The sequence below is a fragment of the Xiphophorus couchianus genome, chromosome 14, assembly GCF_001444195.1.
Source record: "Xiphophorus couchianus chromosome 14, X_couchianus-1.0, whole genome shotgun sequence".
Taxonomy (NCBI): domain Eukaryota; kingdom Metazoa; phylum Chordata; class Actinopteri; order Cyprinodontiformes; family Poeciliidae; genus Xiphophorus; species Xiphophorus couchianus.
Genome location: NC_040241.1, coordinates 22,187,277 through 22,208,068, shown reverse-complemented (window position 1 = coordinate 22,208,068; position 20,792 = coordinate 22,187,277). Strand labels below are relative to the sequence as shown.

The window sequence follows — 20,792 nt, the reverse complement described above, 5'->3', positions numbered from 1 at the left end:
ATAGCCTGATATCCTCTGCTTCCCGAGTCCTTTTGCAATAAATCAACAATATCAAATTTCATTTTTATATTACTAAGGTTTCTTATTAACTTGTTTCTCTGAAACAGATCATTCCTGCAACTTAAAATAACATGCTCCAATGTCTCATCTTCCCTGCAGTCACATTTCCCTGTCTGATGTTTCCCTATCAAAAATAGTGATCTATTTAGACCAGTGTGTCCAATCCTAAGTCGTGATGAGAAGAACCATGTTGGAATGTATATTGTAACTTTTTACTTTGTAAAATAGTCTAATGTTATTATATCAGGTTATAGTCTTTCAGGTTGAAACTCAGTTGCAAAGTTAAACACTGAATTATTATACATGTTTTAGAGTTTTAGAATTCACTTTAAAAGCTGATTTTTCTCATAATCTGTATTACTAACACATCACATGAAATAACACATAGATGGATGTGTGAATGACTTTATTTCTGTTGAAAGATGATTTTACATTTACAAGCAATGAAAACATGACATTTAAATTACAACATAACATCAAACCACTAGAAAAACATATATAGTACAGAAATATATACAGAAACCAAGTCAACCACTAAACCAGAACCATGCTTCTGGTTTAGTGTATGTCGTAGAGTTTTCTGAGACACCTCTACATCCAATGTATATAATAGTGTATATGTAGATTCAAATCCAGGAAACATTATTGCTGAAGCAAAATTTGTCTGTGACTACACCAGTGCATACAGGAACGGCTAACAGTAATCATGAAACTAAATCAAAGTACAAGTACAACAAAAAATAAACACACTACAAAAGTTTAAGTCTAAAACTAAAAATGTTCCAGTCCATTGTTCCTTTAAAACATTACAAATATCACTTATAAAAATACACAGTACATTATTTAAAAGACACTTGAAGATTAAAAGCTCATTTAAAAATTTTTTCATGAAAAAAAAGTTTCATGAAAGATAAAACTATTTGATACTTAAGGTTCACATTATCCCATTCTTATATGTACAGTTAAACTCTTTTTTTTTTTTTGAGTGAAACTTTTTCCACAGGCTACATGAGAAAGGCTCCTCACCGGTGAAACATCATGTGACGATTTAAACTAAATTTGCTGCGGAAGCTTTCTTCACAAGTCACACAAGAAAAAGGCTTTCTACCTGTGTGAGTCTTCATGTGATAAGTTATTTGCCATTTATAGAAAAATAACTTTTATCAGCTTGTTCATGAGAAATTAAGCTCACCTGTGTGAATTCTCATGTGACAATTTAAATTAGATTTGCTTTTAAAGCTTTTCCCGCAACTTACACAAGAAAAGGGCTTTTCACCTGTGTGAATCTTCATGTGACTCTGTAACTCATATTTGCTTCGAAAACTTTTTCCACAAGTCACACATGAGAAAGGCTTCTCACCTGTGTGATTTCTCATGTGACAATTTAAATTAGATTTGCTTTTAAAGCTTTTCCCGCAATTTACACAAGAAAAGGGCTTTTCACCTGTGTGAATCTTCATGTGACTCTGTAACTCATATTTGCTTCGAAAACCTTTTCCACAAGTCACACATGAGAAAGGCTTCTCACCTGTGTGATTTCTCATGTGACGATTTAAATTAGATTTGCTTCGATAGCTTTTTCTGCAATTTACACAAGAAAAGGGCTTTTCACCTGTGTGAATTCTCATGTGACTGTGCAAATAACACTTCATTCGATAGCTTTTTCCGCAATTTACACAAGAAAAGGGCTTTTCACCTGTGTGAATCTTCATGTGACTCTGTAACTCATATTTGCTTCGAAAACCTTTTCCACAAGTCACACATGAGAAAGGCTTTTTACCTGTGTGATTTCTAATATGTACATTTAATTGGCCTTTACAGATGAAACTTTTTCCACAGGTCCCACAAGAGAAAGGCTTCTCACCTGTGTGACTTCTCATATGTACATTTAATTGGCCTTTACAGATTAAACTTTTTCCACAGGTCCCACAAGAGAAAGGCTTGTCACCTGTGTGACTTCTCATATGAACTTTTAAAGTGTCTTTTTTGGTGAAACTTTTTCCACAAGTCCCACAGGAAAAAGGCTTCTCACCTGTGTGAATTCTCATGTGACAAATTAAACCAGCCTTTTGTATGTAACTTTTCCCACAGGTTGAACAAGTGAAAGGTTTTTGTCCTGTGTGAGTTATCATGTGTCTCATCAAGTTACTGTTTTGAGAAAAGATTTTATCACAAATTTTACAAGAATAAGATTTTTGCCCTGTGTAAGCTTTCTTGTGCTGTTTTTGCTTTTCAGTGTCAGTTCTGCCTTTCTGCTCTTTGGTTTTCTCATATTTCTCCTTTTGTTTCTGTTCTTCCTTTCTCTTTTTTCCCGGGTCTTCAGAATTGCTGCCTTCCTGATCCTGGTTCTCATCCTCAGCAGAGCCATGAGAGATGAGTTGGTTCCTCTGTGGTTCTGTTTCATTGTGGATTCTTTGCACATTAAGAGGATTCACCAAAATGTCATCAGTCTCCTGTTTCAGCACAAGCTGCTCTTCATCCCGACTGATGCAGAGTTGCTTCTCTTCCTCTTTGAACTCTTGATGTTCTGGTTCTTCTTTACCTGAAGTGGACTTCCTCTCCTGGTTGCTGAATTCATTGAGAACCTCCTCCTCTTTACACACCCAGCACTGTGGGAGATCTGCACAAAACACAAAACAAAAGCTTTTAAATGTGAGTAAAAGAAGGAAGTATTGATTTTAATCACTTAAAGCCTTTTCAAGTTATTCAAAGACAAAAATTACAAATTTATAAGTATGAAAATTAATTTAAGCAATTTAGTCCTTCTGACGGGAATGGATATAGAAATCAATGCTATGGATCTGCAGGTGAGAAAGCAAGATGGCGACAGCTTAACCTAGTGGCTCCCCAACAAAAATATTCCAAACAGCAGGTTGATTTAATCAAGCTTAATACCATAGAGTCTTAAACGTAGTTCTATACTGAAAACATTTAATACATAGAACAGTTTGTTTTCCAATGCACATTAAAAAATAAATAAGAGTTTCTTGTTTTTATTCCAGTCGTCATTTCATAATCTTCTTTATCACTGAAACGACAAAAATTAAAGTTGTAAACAACTTCGAAAAGCCCTTGTACTTCAGCAACGCTCTGGCGAATGTCGCTTCACCATTCCAATCCTACCAATGAGCGAAGCTCTGATCAGGTTTCTGTTGTCGATTCCAATACCAATCACGCATGAGGGCCGATCATTGCCGATCCACCTGGATTGGCTGTTAGCTTTTTTTGCGCTACGTATAAATGCTACTATGTTATCTGGCAAAATGAAAAAATGATCTGGCAATAACGTCACCAGATTTGGACAAAATACATGAAAAATACTTGCAGCCCAATACAGCAGCTATTAAGTCAAAAAGACAACTGAAAAACCTGCAATCAGCAAAATAACATTTAACAGTATGGGCCTCAGTAGCCTAAATTATACATATTTCAAATAAATCTCATAACAGTGCCTATATCAAATAATATCAAATAAAAGAAGAAAACATTAATTCAAAGTCAAATGCAGGTTGCATTCAATAAACATCCCTAAGTTGCTAAATCAAAACTTTCTGAGAGCAGGTCCAGCTGATTAATGCTGGTTCTGGTTGGTTGTTTCTGACCAAGCTGAGTAATTCTGCAGAACACAGGAGGAGGCACAGGAGCTTTTTATTCAGAGATTATCTGTCTCATGTTAGGACAGCAAACTTCTTAATACATATGTAAAAAGTAGTTTTTTAAGCAGCAGCTTTAAGCAGACGTTCAATGTGAGAGTTTAATGTCTGGTGGAGGTCGAACGGCGATACGTCTGCAAAATATCAGTAGAACATAGCGGTGGTTCAACAGCGAGAGCAGAACTCAGCGTCTTCCACTGCTGGTCCAATGATTTTAGTTATTTTTTGTGTTATTTGTTTAGTCTCTGACCGTCATGCTCATCCGGCTGAGTGTTGGTAGTTGTGTGATGCTTTACCTGCTGCCTGATCGCTCTGGATGTCTTTTTTTTCCTGCAGTGAGCCTTGATAACTCACCAAACCCACTCTGTGTTTGATTTTTGCATGTCATATTAAATCGTGTTGATGCATTTTGACGTCGTTCACCTTCCAGGTATTTTTCCGTCACTACATGCAAACTTCCCCTTTCACTCTCAGAGCATTAAAGTTCCACACAACATCACTTAGGATTTGTTGCCGCATGTTTTCGCAGTGTGAAGGAAAGAGGAGATCAGCTGCACAGAGGGTCTCTGCAGGCTGCCAAGTGAGATACAGGTGATCAGCAACAAAAACAGTGATCAGCGATCACATACTTTTTCACGTTAATCGGCTGATCGACAGCCACTGATAAGCGGAATTGCAATAAGCAATTGAGAATGACTCTTTGTTATGTTCAGTCAGTCTCAGTTTAGCTCCGTGGAGAATATTCAATATTTGTCAGGAACCTAACGTTCAAGTTAAAGCCACTTCCTGTTTGGTGGCACAGGAACAATTAAGACTTCCTGTAGAAATTTACACTTTAAATTATTACGTATTATTATACAGTGGTTGAAGTGGGTGATGTCAGGACAGTCAGAATAAGTTCTGCTAGGCGATGAATTGTCCCAGAAATTATTGCGGTAAACGATAATATTGTTGTTTTGAGACCAATTTCAAAAGTAACATAATGTTAATAATAATGTAAGAACACATGTTGCAACAAATAAAAAAAAGTTAAGTGTTGGGTAAATTGTATTACTAGTATTATCATATATTCGTTGTATCATGTAGCCTTGTAGTTATATTTAGATAATGTTCACTTATATGCTTTTTTCTCTTTTACTCTTAGTATAAGTAATGTTTCTGTGTGTTGAATAACTTTGATTCCTTCCTGAGGCCTCCCTGGGAGATAGAAGTGACAACTACTCCGGCAGAGTTTATTTGCCCTGCAATAAACTCTGCTCTCCTTTGTTCTTTAGAGAGCTATAAAGCCATCGCCTTGAAGATATACAACGTGCCCTGCTTAAATGCCTGAAACAACAATATTCTAGTGTTTAGGTAACCTGTGTCTGGATAGTGATTGTCATTTAGCGCTGCAACTATGTGATGAATTGTTTCCCCGCCCTTTGAGAGTTGCAGCGCCCAATGTGAGAGGGATCCTAAAAGCAATAAAAGAGAGGAGCGGGCAGATGTTGTTGTTGCGCAACACTCCCCCCCCCCTCCTTTCTCTACTCTCTCACTCTCGTACTTCCTCTTCTGAGAGGGGAGATGTGCTACCAGCTCTCCTTCTAACAGGTTAATTGAGTTTCCTAAATCTGCTGGGATTTACCCTGTCCAGAACTGAAGTAAACTCTGTTTAAGCTGGTTTCGAGAAACGATTCGCCTGGTTTCTGACGGCCTACATCCAGGTGTCCCAACCTTCTTCCCCCTGTGAATTAGCCAGACTGAGCAGCCTGCAGCCAACTAGTTTCACAGAACACACCTGTTAACGGTCGCTCGTTCTCTATTTTACAACTTGCATTTGTTATTGAACCAGGTAGGTTTTAGTGACTCGGGCGAGTCCCAAGGATGATGTTTTAAATATGGGCTACCAGCAACCTAAAAACATTTTCCACCTCTTCCTCTCCAGAATCAAACATCACAGCTATTTTACAACCATCAAAGAACTTTAAGGTGACTCATTAACTGAATGTCCACAACATCTTTAGATTTTCTTTATGCCAAATATTTTATTAGTAAGGCATTTTTGCAAGGGTCAGTACAGCTTAATTCAGTAGCAGAAATAATCAAATAAGTAAAATCAATCAATCTATCTTTCCCTACCGCTGACACTGAGAACTAAAAAAGGGAACCTTTGAGAGAGACGGACGGAGTTTGGCGTTTCGAACCCCAGACCTGGCCTGATGATGAAGAAGGTGCTGCAGCAGGAGCAGGAAGTTGATCGGTGAAGGCAGGGATCTCTGTAGGTCTGATGAGCTTCTTCTCCGCATGGATGGTGAGGTCACACAGGACTTGGTGCTGGCCGGAAGAAAGGCACCAGTTCTTCTTCTTTGTCTTTATCTTTGTCTTTGGGGTCTGAACCCAGCTGATGAGAGAAGTGCGATTTGAAGCCACAGGTTGTGGGCCTGACGGGTTGGTCCCCATGTGCAGGACAGTCTTCGGCTCTGTGGCTCCGGCTCTTCTTCAGCTGCAGAGTTCTTTGTCCATCTCGATCTTGGCTCGAAGCTGCCCGGAGGATCCAACGAAAGGTTCCTCTTTTGCACCCACCTTTTATAGGGTTTAACCACCTTTTGGTGCGTTTGCATTGGCTAGCACTGATGCTGTGCTTGTTTCATTGGCTGTCTGCTTAGACAGATGATCTCATATCCGTCACTGTCTTAAGAGACATCATGTCATGATGTCTGTGCTAATGTCTCAGGGCTGCTCAACCTCCTATGTCCAAATAAGGCGCTGATCATCTCTGCTCTCCTGTTAGTTCCCCTTTTTCCCTTAGCCTGTCACCTTTCACCTACCATCTACCTCCAACATATCAGTGATGTTTAATTGCAGTTTTATAACCTTTTACACCATTTCAAGTTCAATGTCAAAATCACATTTATATCACATTTATTTTCTTTAGCTTCTCTGATTTAGCATTCATTTATAATTTTATAACCATTACTTATTAGTTACTCTTATTATGATCTTAATGTGAGTTATTACAGATGTTTTCTGAAAAGAAACCAAGAATAATCCATGATTCTAATTATTTTATACCAAAGTTACAGTTACTTGTTTTTCTTGTAAGTGTTCCCACAAATGTAAGTGTAAGTATTATTACAAGTAAACCAATATTAATATAAGTATTTTACTTTGAATCTTATCAAATTACTCAAAATATTTAGATTTCATTTTTTAAACTTTCATTCTTTAAAATAAGGAATAGTCTCAGCTATTTTTATAAATCTGCAGGCTGGAAACTTACTTCCTCTTTTTCCAGGAAACCTGCTTTTCCTGTTTCATGACTCTCTCTGACTGACTATGATTTCTTATGATTAGATAGAAAAAAGTAGAATTAAAGCAAAGTTTGCATGAGACAAAAACAACACACACAACCAGATTTATTTTATTGACACTTAAGTCTACTGTTGGGCCTTGATGTCACTTGAGTGATTCATTTTAAAGATAACTTTATTTATTATTACTGTTAAACTTAAATCTCCAGCATGGGGAAGCGGGATGAGCTCGGATTTTCTTGACAATATTTTCAGGCTAGTATCCTAGCTTTCCTATACTGCTTTGCAATTCACTGAAATGTCTGTTTCACAAAAACAAATGCCTATCCTTTCTGCATGTTCTAAATATGCATTTTATATTTTGATTTTATTTTTCATTTGATCTGGAAATGAATTTTTTTTTTCCATTTTAGTTTTTTTTTCTCTTTTTAAGTTTAGTTGGAGTAAGGTATTTCATGATTATGGATTGTTGTTGTGATGTGGTTTAGATTGATTTATTCGATTAGATATAAGTTTTCTATTAAGCTTGGGGTTTTTGTTTTGACGTTGATTTTTGTTTGCTTTTCCTTTTAAATGTTTTTTTTTTATTGTTAATTTTTTTCTCCTCCTTAATTAGCTTTTGTGTTACATTTTCATTTTCTTTATTATTGTTTCCTGGGTTTTTATGTCTTCAATCATTGGTATGATACCTCCACACTTTTCCTGGACAGAACATATAGAGGACCGCCTCCCTGGCAAGGAGGGGCTGCAAGATAACTTTTCCTACCAAACACAGTCATATTGTTATAGGGTTGAACAGGTGAATGCCGGTAGGTTTTTCGTATCTTGTGTATATGTGTTTTGTTGTTTTTGTTACATCTTCCAGGATAGTGTTGTGTTATGTCTTATGACTGAGGAGGGAAATGTGTGTTGATTAATATTAACTATTATCATATTTATTTAGAATCAAAAGGGGGGAAATGTGATGGAAAAATTACATTAAGGTCACATCTGCTAGTCATGTTATATGAATTATTGTGAACTTTCACCAAAAGAACTATTTGGGTTACATGTAGAAGGTTGGAAGTTGTTTTCTACAGCTGCATCAGAACCAGACTGTCTCACCTCTTGTTGTTAAATCTTTATCCTTGGTATAAAACTCATGTGTTTCTCTGCCTGACAGAGCTTTTCATCCAGACCTGCTTCATTACTGACTGTCCTACAAGCTCTCTGTATTGTGCACAATATATGAATAAACCTGACTGAGTGATTTCACCTGAACAGTGCTTGGAAATAGTATTTTTTCCACAACAGTAATCTATTAATAAAGTTTGACTGACCTATTTGACTATTTTGATGACATTCCCTTTAGCGCAGCTCCATCTAATGGATGCATAACGTAACTCCAGCCTCTACTGTAGCGTCTATTCTATGCGCCTTAAATACGGTGCAACTTATATATGAAAAAAGTTTTAAAATAGGCCATTCATTGAAGGTGCGCCTTATAATGTGGTGCGCCTTATAGTGCGGAAAATACGGTAATTATGCTTTATAATAATTGTACAAAATAAAGGTAAATGCTTCACGGATTTCGCCTATCATGGGTTCTTTTGGGAACACAACCCTCGAGAAAAACCAGGGTTCACTGTATAGGTACATGTTTAAATAAAATGAAGATTGTTGAACGACTGACATGTCTCTGAAATTCAGAGCAAAAACTTTGTGTTTATTTTCAGAAAATGAGAAAAGGTCAAAATAATTTAAAAATGCAGTACTTTCAGACCTTGAATAAAGCAAAGAGAACTAGTTCATATTCATTTAGAAACAACAAAACAAATGTTTTAACTCAGGAAGAGTTCAGAAACCAGTATTTGGGGGAATAACCAGGAGGTTTTCAATGGGGTTTAGTGCAGTGGTCTCTTCATTTTTTCCAGACCTGTATGTAGTTGTTAACGGTTTTAGTTGGACAAAACTATTGAATTTCTTATGTGAATGTATGTAAATAAGCAGTGAAGTTTAGAAAAATGCACCAACAAATAACTTCTCTTGGTTCTTAGCACTGCTGGGGGCTAAGGACCCCTAAAGGTCAGATCCTAGAATCGCCCCTGGGTTTAAATATTCTGCTATTAGAGCAGAATACTCCAGTCCAGGTTTGAAGAGTCTGGGTGTTGTAGTTTTTAAACTAGAGTCGATTAAAGGTGCGGAAGGAAAAAATAGGTGGAATCGCCCTTTAGCCATTTCCCGAATCGGAAGCTTGAATTGGAAACCAACTTCAGCTTCGTCTTTCTTAAACCTGATTAATCAGTAAAACATGAAGGTGTTTCGTACCTATCCGGTGTAAGATGATCCTCGGTATCCGGGTAAAATCCATCAGACTGCGCTGATCCTCCATCTCTTCCTCCATCTTAACGTTGATTTCTTTCCACTCTGTGAATGTTTCTCCAGCAGGAGTTACCTGCTCGTTGATAAACTCTCTCTGAGGCGGAACTGAAGACATTTTCACTGAAAACACGGAAATATTTACCGAAAACACCAAACCTGTTTTCAAACTACCTTCTAAGAGGAGCTAATGCTACCTCGTGAGCTCCGTAGCTTCCTGTGTGTTTCACTTTGGCTGCACTGAAGAAACTGTAAACGATTTTTAGTTCCACCTGAATTTTCCACTTTGAGCCTCCTCTCAACATAAAGTTATATTAAATATCTTACAACTTTAATAAAAGGTTCATATATTTCAGTGAGTGAAACACAGTATTAAAGTCATTACACAAACACACGGATGTTTCCAAGCCTTTTATTTCTGTTAATTATGAGGATTTTCCACATTTAATGGAAACACAGCATTTATGATTAGAATATTACATCATACTGACACTAATGAAAAAAAGAATTATTTAAAAATGTGAGCTTGGAGTCAGTTATCAAAAAATACTTTTAATCTTTCAAAAGAACCATATTAGAAGGTATTTTAATTTCTTATGTGTGATCGTTTCAGCTTGTGAAACAGAGTCTAATATTATAGTTTTGTATTTTGTGATTCAGTCTTGAAGTTAAACAGTAAATGGCTACATATATTATAGAGGAACGCAGAGAATTGTTGTGATCGTTTTAGCTTGTAAAACAGTCTAAGTGGTATCAAAACGTGCGGCTCAATCCCGGCATTTAGCTATTACTGTTATTGGGAATCGGAGATATGATGGCGACGTAAAAAGCTAAAAACGAGCAAAATTTCCAACTGCAGAAACACAGAGTATAACTGAAACCAACTGCCGCCCCATTAGAGTGAGAAATGAAGTGGATTTTTGACCCCAAAACAATTTAGAAATCGCAGTCACGCCCACAAATATCGCCCGATTGGTGTCAAACTCGGTCATGACATCGATACGCATGCCTGCTCCGGTAAAATGTTTTCAAAATTTCTCTAGGGCTTACGGTTTTCTGTCAAGGTGCTTCAGAGCGAAATCATGCGGCAGGGTAACTGACGCTCTCCCAGATTCACTTCCATGTATTTCTGAAAAATTTCAGAACTCGGCGCACACCATCTATGTCTCATCACTGTTATTACTGAGAGTGAGGTAGAGATATGAATCGCGGGCGACAAATATCTCTCTCATACGCTTCAAACGGTTTTATAAAATATAATTCAAATGCAAAAAAGATTTCTGACTTGTTTTTGTGTCACATTACAGTATTGTAGATCGTCTGCAATGTTATCTCTGGATACAGTAACTGAAAGGTGCATGAAATGTCCATAAAGATGTAGTTTCTGACAATGCAGAATTGATTAATAACTAATGAAAACATTACATTTGAGATTAGAATATTAAATCAGTCTAATTGATGAAAAAATACTTTTAATTTTGTAAAATGTAATGAATGTGACATTTTTTGAAAACTGTCTTAAATTCTGATATTGAAGAAATAAAAAACATTCAATTTGTGTAAAAACTCATGTTTTATTATTATTGCAAGGATCTTTAGATGCTTTACTTAAAGCTGACATTTTAAAATATGGCAACAGTTAATGACGATGACAATCACTGAATAATCCATCAATATTTATTCAAATCAACAGTTATTAAAAAGCATATTCTGCTCAAAATACTAGTGTATATTTTAACAAACCTTTTTAATAATATACTTTGCTTCTCATAGCAAAGTGTAACAATGACAAAAATTTGGGAACATAAAAACCTCTCTGTGGTTAGCTCTAAATCAAAATCTGACCAGATCAAAATTATTTTAGAGTTTTTTTTCAAACAAACATCAGAGTTTTATTTATGGAAAAACAAGAACATTTCACTGCTTTCATTTCTAAAGTATTTTACATCCAGTCAAACACAGAAACTTCAAATAAAAGCTAAACTCAATTATTCTACATGGTACAGAACTCCATGAAAACTGAAATGCACAGAAATTAATCCTGTCTGAATGTGTTCCCCTCTTTAACTTCAGTATCTAATGGGATACTGATGGGGATCTTAAGTACAAATACGACTGAGAATTAAAACAAAAAACTGGTTTAAGGAAAACAAGCTGCTAGGCAAAAGTAGACCTCAGGTTTATTTTGGTCAGACAGTGAAAGACACAATCACAGTGAATCACTAGCAGCCTGCAAGAATCTGTTGACTTTAATATGTTCAACTTGCTGTTTACATCATCTGACCAGATTTTCCATAAGATTAGATGCCAAATTGGATCGGATCTGTTTTGGACCTATGGCTTCTCATCAGAGTGAGTCTTCATGTGACGAGATAAATAACTTGTGTTACTGTAACTTTTTCCACAGCTCCCACAAGAGAAAGGTTTCTCACCTGTGTGAATGCTCATGTGCCGAGTTAAAGTCCCTCGTTCACTGTAACTCTTTCCACAGGTCTCACATGAGAAGGGCTTCTCGCCTGTGTGAATTTTCATATGAGCATTTACAAGGCCTTTCCGAGAGAAACATTTTCCACAGATCCCACAAGAGAAAGGCTTCTCACCTGTGTGAATTCTCATGTGATTAGTTAAAGTCCCTCGTTCACTGTAACTCTTTCCACAGGTCTCACATGAGAAGGGCTTCTCGCCTGTGTGAAGTTTCATATGAGCATTTACATGGCCTTTCAGAGAGAAACTTTTTCCACAGATCCCACAAGAGAAAGGCTTCTCACCTGTGTGAATTCTCAGGTGATAAGATAAAGGTCCTTTTTGTGAGAAACGTTTTCCACAAGTCCCACAAGAGAAAGGCTTCTCACCTGTGTGAATTCTCATGTGTTTAGTTAAAGTCCCTCGTTCACTGTAACTCTTTCCACAGGTCTCACATGAGAAGGGCTTCTCGCCTGTGTGAAGTTTCATATGAGCATTTACAAGGCCTTTCTGAGAGAAACTTTTTCCACAGATCCCACAAGAGAAAGGCTTCTCACCTGTGTGAATTGTCAGGTGATAAGATAAAGGTCCTTTTTGTGAGAAACTTTTTCCACAAGTCCCACAAGAGAAAGGCTTCTCACCTGTGTGAATTCTCATGTGATTAGTTAAAGTCCCTCGTTCACTGTAACTCTTTCCACAGGTCTCACATGAGAAGGGCTTCTCGCCTGTGTGAAGTTTCATATGAGCATTTACATGGCCTCTCCGAGAGAAACTTTTTCCACAGATCCCACAAGAGAAAGGCTTCTCACCCGTATGAATTCTCATGTGAACATTTAAATCCCCTTTGTGAGAGAAACGTTTTCCACACGACCCACAAGAGAAAGGCTTCTCACCCGTGTGAATTCTCATGTGAACATTTAAATCACCTTTTTGAGAGAAACGTTTTCCACACGACCCACAAGAGAAAGGGTTCTCACCTGTGTGAATTCTCAGGTGATAAGATAAAGGTCCTTTTAGTGAGAAACTTTTTCCACAAGTCCCACAAGAGAAAGGCTTCTCACCTGTGTGAATCCTCATGTGCCGAGTTAAAGGCTCTCTTTCACTGTAACTCTTTCCACAGGCCCCGCATGAGAAGGGCTTCTCACCTGTGTGAATTCTCATGTGCCGAGTTAAAGCCCCTCTTTCACTGTAACTCTTTCCACAGGTCCCACATGAGAAGGGCTTCTCACCTGTGTGAATTCTCATGTGCCGAGTTAAAGCCCCTCTTTCACTGTAACTCTTTCCACAGGTCCCACATGAGAAGGGCTTCTCACCTTTGTGAACTTTCATATGAGCATTTAAATGGGCTTTTTGGGAGAAACTTCTTCCACAAGACCCACAAGAGAAAGGCTTCTCACCTGTGTGAATTCTCATGTGAACATTTAAATGAGTTTTTAGAGAGAAACCTCTTCCACAAGACCCACAAGAGAAAGGCTTCTCATCTGTGTGAGTTATCATGTGGACATTTAGAGCGTCCTTTCGAGAGAAACTCTTTCCACAGGATCCACAGGAGAAAGGCTTCTCACCTGTGTGAATTCTCATGTGATGAGTTAAAGTCCCTCTGTTACTGTAACTCTTTCCACAAGTCCCACAAGAAAAAGGCCGCTCACCTTTGTGAATTCTTATGTGTCTCAGCAAGATATCGTTTTGAGAAAAGGTTTTATCACAAATTTTACAAGAATATAATTTTTGCCCTGTGTGAGCTTTCTTGTGCTTTTTTTGTTTTGAAGTGTCAGTTCTGCCTTTCTGCTCTTTGGTTTTCTCATATTTCTCCTTTTGTTTTTGTTCTTCCTTTCTCTCTTTTCCTGGGTCTTCAGAATTGATTCCTTCCTGATTCTGGCTCTCAGCTTCTGCAGAGCCATGAGAGATGAGTTGGTTCCTCTGTGGTTCTGTTTCATTGAGAACCTCCTCCTCTTTACACACACAACATTGTGGGAGATCTGGACAAAAAGACAAAACAAAAGCCTTTAAATGTCAATCAAACAAGGAAGTCTTCATTTTAATATTTTGTTGGATAAAAACAGGATTTTTGGGGGGTTATTCTAAAATCGCAATCTTACAAGAATGAACATTAACTCAACCAATGAGGTTCTTCTGACCAGAATGGAACTAGATGCGAGTCAAAATATGATATTATGGACCTCCAGGTGAGTAAACAAGATGGTGATAGCTTAACTTAGTGGCTTAATCTAGTGGCTTCCATTCAAATATTACAAAAAGTTTTGTTCCTCTATGTAGCTTCAGGAAATATATCACATTAATGAATGACATAAAATTGCTAAAGCAAAGCCCTAAAGTGCTTTCAAATCTTGACCCACTGATATTGTCAGACATCGCTCCACTCACACACACAACACACACTTTCAAAAGCACGACTAAATCTCAGCCTTTACTTTCCTGCGATTCGCAGCAGAATTGGTAACAGTGGGGTGATTGTTGTTAACATGCAGAAAATAATGGCAAAATGATCCTATTGAAAATATTTGACATGAATGTTGGACACTTTGGAAGATTAAATATGAACGGTGAAAATGGACAATGATATAAATTATTTAAGTCATTTATTTAATGCAATGGGCCCTCCCCCCCCTGGACTTCGTCTGTCTCCTGGTCCATTTCCTCCCCTCCACCCCCATCTTACGTTCCTTCGTTCGCCTCCTCTCCCCCAAATCCAGGCGACATTTCCCATATTCTCAAACCTACAGCTTGACAGGTATGGGGCAAGGTGAGAGTTCATCTATTAAACTCACTGAAGATGAATACATAAACTAAAAGCTGGAATATAGACATTTTTTATAAGATAAGACTGTCACGGATCACAAACTGTAATTTAGATATTATATGATGAATAGTAAACAGTCCAGGTCAACGTTGATCATTCCAAGTATTTTAAATACTTAGAATGATATGAGATGCGTTTAAGGCACTTTTTAAAGTAGGAAATTAAACCTCAATGACACCAATAAGCAACTAATTTGTAGAATAAAAGTTAAATTATAGCTAAAATTAAACATAATTGAGACTTTTACTATTTTTATTTTTTTAGGGCTAGCAGAGAAGAACCTGTGGCCCTTACAGCCAACCAGTGAGTATTTAATATTTATCATTTGTGCAGATTGTTTAAACAGTTTTCAGATACAGCGATGTTTAAGTCTCTCCAGTAAACTGTATTAGGTGTAAGATTTCCTTCAGTGTAACGTTTGTTTGGGGTTTTTTTGTTTGTTTTTTGTCTTTAAGTAGTGTTAATCATTGATATTTTCAGGCTAGTATCCTAGCTTTCCTATACTGCTTTGCAATTCACTGAAATGTCTGTTTCACAAAAACAAATGCCTATCCTTTCTGCATGTTCTAAATATGCATTTTATATTTTGATTTTATTTTTCATTTGATCTGGAAATGAATTTTTTTTTTCCATTTTAGTTTTTTTTTCTCTTTTTAAGTTTAGTTGGAGTAAGGTATTTCATGATTATGGATTGTTGTTGGGATGTGGTTTAGATTGATTTATTCGATTAGATATAAGTTTTCTATTAAGCTTGGGGTTTTTGTTTTGACGTTGATTTTTGTTTGCTTTTCCTTTTAAATGTTTTTTTTTTATTGTTAATTTTTTTCTCCTCCTTAATTAGCTTTTGTGTTACATTTTCATTTTCTTTATTATTGTTTCCTGGGTTTTTATGTCTTCAATCATTGGTATGATACCTCCACACTTTTCCTGGACAGAACATATAGAGGACCGCCTCCCTGGCAAGGAGGGGCTGCAAGATAACTTTTCCTACCAAACACAGTCATATTGTTATAGGGTTGAACAGGTGAATGCCGGTAGGTTTTTCGTATCTTGTGTATATGTGTTTTGTTGTTTTTGTTACATCTTCCAGGATAGTGTTGTGTTATGTCTTATGACTGAGGAGGGAGATGTGTGTTGATTAATATTAAATATTATCATATTTATTTAGAATCAAAAGGGGGGAAATGTGATGGAAAAATTACATTAAGGTCACATCTGCTAGTCATGTTATATGAATTATTGTGAACTTTCACCAAAAGAACTATTTGGGTTACATGTAGAAGGTTGGAAGTTGTTTTCTACAGCTGCATCAGAACCAGACTGTCTCACTTCTTGTTGTTAAATCTTTATCCTTGGTATAAAACTCATGTGTTTCTCTGCCTGATAGAGCTTTTCATCCAGACCTGCTTCATTACTGACTGTCCTACAAGCTCTCTGTATTGTGCACAATATACGAATAAACCTGACTGAGTGATTTCACCTGAACAGTGCTTGGAAATAGTATTTTTTCCACAACAGTAATCTATTAATAAAGTTTGACTGACCTATTTGACTATTTTGATGACATTCCCTTTAGCGCAGCTCCATCTAATGGATGCATAACGTAACTCCAGCCTCTACTGTAGCGTCTATTCTATGCGCCTTAAACACGGTGCAACTTATATATGAAAAAAGTTTTAAAATAGGCCATTCATTGAAGGTGCGCCTTATAATGTGGTGCGGCTTATAGTGCGGAAAATACGGTAATTATGCTTTATAATAATTGTAAAAAATAAAGGTAAATGCTTCACGGATTTCGCCTATCATGGGTTCTTTTGGGAACACAACCCCCGAGAAAAACGAGGGTTCACTGTATAGGTACATGTTTAAATAAAATGAAGATTGTTGAACTACTGACATGTCTCTGAAATTCCAAGCAAAAACTTTGTATTTATTTTCAGAAAATGAGAAAAGGTCAAAAATAATTTAAAAATGCAGTGCTTTCAGACCTTGAATAATGCAAAGAGAACTAGTTCATATTCATTTAGAAACAACAAAACAAATGTTTTAACTCAGGAAGAGTTCAGAAACCAATATTTGGTGGAATAACCAGGAGGTTTTCAATGGGGTTTAGTGCAGTGGTCTCTTCATTTTTTCCAGACCTGTATGTAGTTGTTAACGGTTTTAGTTGGACAAAACTATTGAATTTCTTATGTGAATGTATGTAAATAAGCAGTGAAGTTTAGAAAAATGCACCAACAAATAACTTCTCTTGGTCCTTAGCACTGCTGGGGGCTAAGGACCCCTAGAGGTCAGATCCTAGAATCGCCCCTGGGTTTAAATATTCTGCTATTAGAGCAGAATACTCCAGTCCAGGTTTGAAGAGTCTGGGTGTTGTAGTTTTTAAACTAGAGTCGATTAAAGGTGCGGAAGAAAAAAATAGGTGGAATCGCCCTTTAGCCATTTCCCGAATCGGAAGCTTGAATTGGAAACCAACTTCAGCTTCGTCTTTCTTAAACCTGATTAATCAGTAAAACATGAAGGTGTTTCGTACCTATCCGGTGTAAGATGATCCTCGGTATCCGGGTAAAATCCATCAGTCTGCGCTGATCCTCCATCTCTTCCTCCATCTTAACGTTGATTTCTTTAAACTCTGTGAATGTTTCTCCAGCAGGAGTTACCTGCTCGTTGATAAACTCTCTCTGAGGCGGAACTGAAGACATTTTCACTGAAAACACGGAAATATTTACCGAAAACACCAAACCTGTTTTCAAACTACCTTCTAAGAGGAGCTAATGCTACCTCGTGAGCTCCGTAGCTTTCTGTGTGTTTCACTTTGGCTGCACTGAAGAAACTGTAAACGATTTTTAGTTCCCGCTTGAATTTTCCACTTTGAGCCTCCTCTCAACATAAAGTTATATTAAATATCTTACAACATTAATAAAAGGTTTATATATTTCAGTGAGTGAAACACAGTATTAAAGTAATTACACAAACACACGGATGTTTCCAAGCCTTTTATTTCTGTTAATTATGAGGATTTTCCACATTTAATGGAAACACAGCATTTATGATTAGAATATTACATCATACTATTACATCATACTAATGAAAAAAAGGTAATTTCTCCTTTTCATGGAGCCTAAACTGTATGAATGGACACTATTTAGTTTATGCACAACTAAATGCATTTTAAAAAACACATTTAAAAACAAAATTGTTCAAGTTATTTTAGGATTGCAATACTTAAATCACACAATGTAATTTTACTTGTCTTTTATATGTTGCAGTAATTGAGAAAATTGGTTTGTATAAATTTAAGTAAATACAATCTATTTTTCTGCTTAGCCAGCAATTTGCCAGTTAGTTCCCCAGTCTGAACTTGTGAACAGTGTCTTGATTCAGTCAAATCTTCTATCCTGTATCTCCTGAACTCTGATATTCTACTACATCCACTCTGTGAATGTTTTGCTTGCTGGTCTTCATCATGCTTTGAATGCAGTATCTGGTTTCTCTTACTTTAACCCGCCCAACTTGCACCTCATGTTAGCCTTTTTGATACCCGCCCTGTGAGGCGGTGCTTCACAATACCCCTCCTGGTTGTTTCAGAAGATGAGAAGACATGGTGACTGAGTTTTAGACACCAGTAGCCAGCTCATGCTGCTTTTACTAGATGGCAGTCCTAAAAGTACATACCTTTAAAATATGAATAAATACATAATATTCCATAATTCTTTGATCCAGCAGTGATAGAAGTTTAGTAATAATGCAAATCTTTCATCACATTTGCCCCACATTCCCTCCTAATTCAGGGATTGTGGTTTCTTAATTTCAGTGTTTATGCTACTGGACGAGAAACAGAGTTAAAATCTTCTTTTGTTCCTCACAGCACCTGTGCAGATCGATCACTGTGCGGTTTGAAGAGTTGGGTAGGAACTGTGTTTGCAGCCCCGGCCCTCATAATGAAGAACGGCTCTAGGAGCCGGTTCCCGTGGTTCAATTCAAAGAACCGACTCTAACAGCCCAAACATTCGGGACCGACTCATCAGCTAGATTCAGCAACCTATCTGTTTTTATTACGGATACGATAGTTTATAAAAACAGACATAGTATAAAACATATTTACTGAGATTACATTATAGAGTTCCAATTATAGCAGCATATTTTATGTTTCAGGTCAGTGTTGCTTCATAGACTGTCAGCTCCATCAGTATCAACCTCCAGGTAAAACAGCCGGTGTTGTTACACAGGTGAGAGATCTCCTGCTGCATGTTTCCTTGGTAATCGTTCTGCACTGATTGCTGGAGAACTCAGACTTCAATCATAGTAGCAGGCAGAAATGAGGAACCTTTACTGGGGTCAACAAAATGGAAGACACGGCGTGTCTTATCTCTCAAATATCAAATATCTCTACAAAAGGAAGAAAGGAGACCAACAGATTATTCAGCCAGCTTTAGCTCTGTAGAGCAAATAATAATAATAATAATACAAAAGACTTTGAGGCATTTTTTTTTTTATCACATCACAAAAGAGAAAACTTTTGTCTAGATTAGTTCTGGAGACCCGGTACCTCAGGCCAAACGGATCCAAAGAGAGACAGCAGACAGAAGCAGCACAAAACCAAGAGTAAAAAAAAAGACAAAAAGAAACAGATAATATTTCTGTGGGGACTTAATGGACCAAGAACTGATTGATGGATGTAAGCTCCCGCTGATCTCGATCATCGCTGAGTGTTTGTGCTGCCGAGCCTCTTGAGGGGTTTAAAGAAAGGCCAACAGGAAAACATCTAAACGCGAAAATGAATGTACAGAATCACAGAGGAGGACAAAAAAGTCCCAATACAAACAGATAGCCAGCAGCGACGCTACATATTAAAACAAAGATTTAAAGGAGAGTTTCATTTTTCTTTGCAATTTTCAGGTTTGTAAAAGTGTGAGTGTGTGAAAACTTTTGAAAGGTTTTATGTTTCATTGGACACAATGAAACAAATCTGGAAATCTAAATTCACACATTTTATGTAAATATTGCCAAAAAAAACGTCTCTCCATAAACTGCTTGTATAACAACATAAACAGTGTAACCAACGGTAACACATTCCAAAGATGAAGGAAAAATCTGTGATGTCACAACTAGAGTCATGCTTGTGATGTCATCAGCTCTCTATCTATGTAACAAACTTCTACCTTCTTGTCATTGCTTGCTGCACTACTGAGGAGTTCAGACGCACGCAAAGCGCTTTTACAGTGAGATTGTTAGCCAACTGATTTGAACAAGTACTATTTTGTCAAAACATGGCACATCAAAGCCAAAATTGTTCCATCAGTGATTTAGCCAAAGGACGTCAGTATGGGTGGGTAGGGAACAGACCTCCTCCCTTTGATTTCCACATAGAGATACAACGACTTGCCTCTCTTTTAAAAATGGAGAAAGCAAAATTATTTGACCAGAACCAAAAGCTGGACGATACCCAAACAAAACTGGAGGAAACAAAAGCTGAGGTAGAGAGGCAGAGAGCTCTTAAGGAGATTTTCATCGGCAGGAACATCGAGTTGAAGGAACAACTACAGGCAATTGAAAAGGGCAACAATCCAGAGACTCTCAGCCCAGCAATTATCGATTCCGAGGTGGACAGCCACACAAAACAGCAGCTGCAAGAGGACTTAGACCTAGCGAAGATAGATCATATTGCCACAGAGCGAGCGTTCATGTCAAGGATTGAGGAATTAAAAGATAAAAACAGAGCACTCCAACAAGAGCTGGACGACATGAAGGCTAAATACGAGGAGCTTCAGTCCAAATCTGAAGCAGACATTTGTGAGATCAAACGTCAGGCTGACCTGCAGATGGTCAATGAAGAGAAGATCAGACAGGGCCAAAATTTAATAGAGAAAATGTCCAAGGAGATCAGCAGCTTCAAGGAATCCGAGAAATACCTGTTGAGAGAACTAGAGCAGGTTAATGGTTCATACGAAGAACTAAAGTCGAGGTATGAAGCAGATTTGACTCATATGACAGAAGCTAATTTGGAAAAAACCAAGCATGAACTTATTGAGCTCATCAAGGCACTCAGAGCAGAGAAGGACAACCTCAACCAGAAAAATGCAGAAGATATCTCTTTCCTGCAATGGCAATCAACTAAGGTAATAAAACATCTGCAATCTGTTCTGG

The 20,792-nt window shown here is 37.3% G+C and overlaps 3 protein-coding genes and 1 long non-coding RNA gene across 5 annotated transcripts in view; 2 read left to right on the top strand and 2 right to left on the bottom strand.

Moving 5' to 3' along the window:
• The window catches only part of LOC114156967 (myelin-oligodendrocyte glycoprotein-like), a 1,059,483-nt gene that overhangs the window by 810,594 nt on the left and 228,097 nt on the right, over positions 1–20,792 (top strand). The gene's annotated exons all lie outside the window — the stretch shown is intronic.
• Positions 1,018–2,270, bottom strand: LOC114156963 (gastrula zinc finger protein XlCGF8.2DB-like). Its single transcript, XM_028037610.1, has 2 exons — positions 2,009–2,270; positions 1,018–1,924 (listed from the first exon to the last, which is right to left on the bottom strand). Exons 1-2 carry the CDS (start codon positions 2,199–2,201, stop codon positions 1,233–1,235), a joined length of 885 nt encoding a protein of 294 aa, XP_027893411.1. The 5' UTR covers positions 2,202–2,270; the 3' UTR covers positions 1,018–1,232.
• The window catches only part of LOC114157018 (uncharacterized), a 20,334-nt gene continuing 7,664 nt past the window's right edge, over positions 8,123–20,792 (top strand). Inside the window, exons 1-2 of the long non-coding RNA XR_003598069.1 lie at positions 8,123–8,133; positions 12,426–12,440. This is a non-coding gene — a long non-coding RNA (uncharacterized LOC114157018). The remainder of the gene's footprint in view (positions 8,134–12,425; positions 12,441–20,792) is intronic.
• LOC114156998 (gastrula zinc finger protein XlCGF57.1-like) lies at positions 11,021–17,486 on the bottom strand. Its single transcript, XM_028037683.1, has 3 exons — positions 17,179–17,486; positions 12,802–13,803; positions 11,021–12,213 (listed from the first exon to the last, which is right to left on the bottom strand). Exons 1-3 carry the CDS (start codon positions 17,345–17,347, stop codon positions 11,696–11,698), a joined length of 1,689 nt encoding a protein of 562 aa, XP_027893484.1. The 5' UTR covers positions 17,348–17,486; the 3' UTR covers positions 11,021–11,695.

What these genes read in the sequence shown, in the direction of transcription:
- LOC114156963 (XM_028037610.1), bottom strand. Translation starts at nt 2,201, where the DNA reads ATGAGACACATGATAACTCACACAGGACAAAAACCTTTCACTTGTTCA. An exon ending in TCATATGAGAAGTCACACAG is followed by an intron (nt 1,925 to 2,008) that starts GTGACAAGCCTT and finishes GAAGTCACACAG; the next exon opens with GTGAGAAGCCTTTCTCTTGT.
- LOC114156998 (XM_028037683.1), bottom strand. Translation starts at nt 17,347, where the DNA reads ATGTCTTCAGTTCCGCCTCAGAGAGAGTTTATCAACGAGCAGGTAACT. An exon ending in GATCATCTTACACCGGATAG is followed by an intron (nt 13,804 to 17,178) that starts GTACGAAACACC and finishes CTTTTTGTCCAG; the next exon opens with ATCTCCCACAATGTTGTGTG. An exon ending in TCACCTGAGAATTCACACAG is followed by an intron (nt 12,214 to 12,801) that starts GTGAGAACCCTT and finishes GAATTCACACAG; the next exon opens with GTGAGAAGCCTTTCTCTTGT.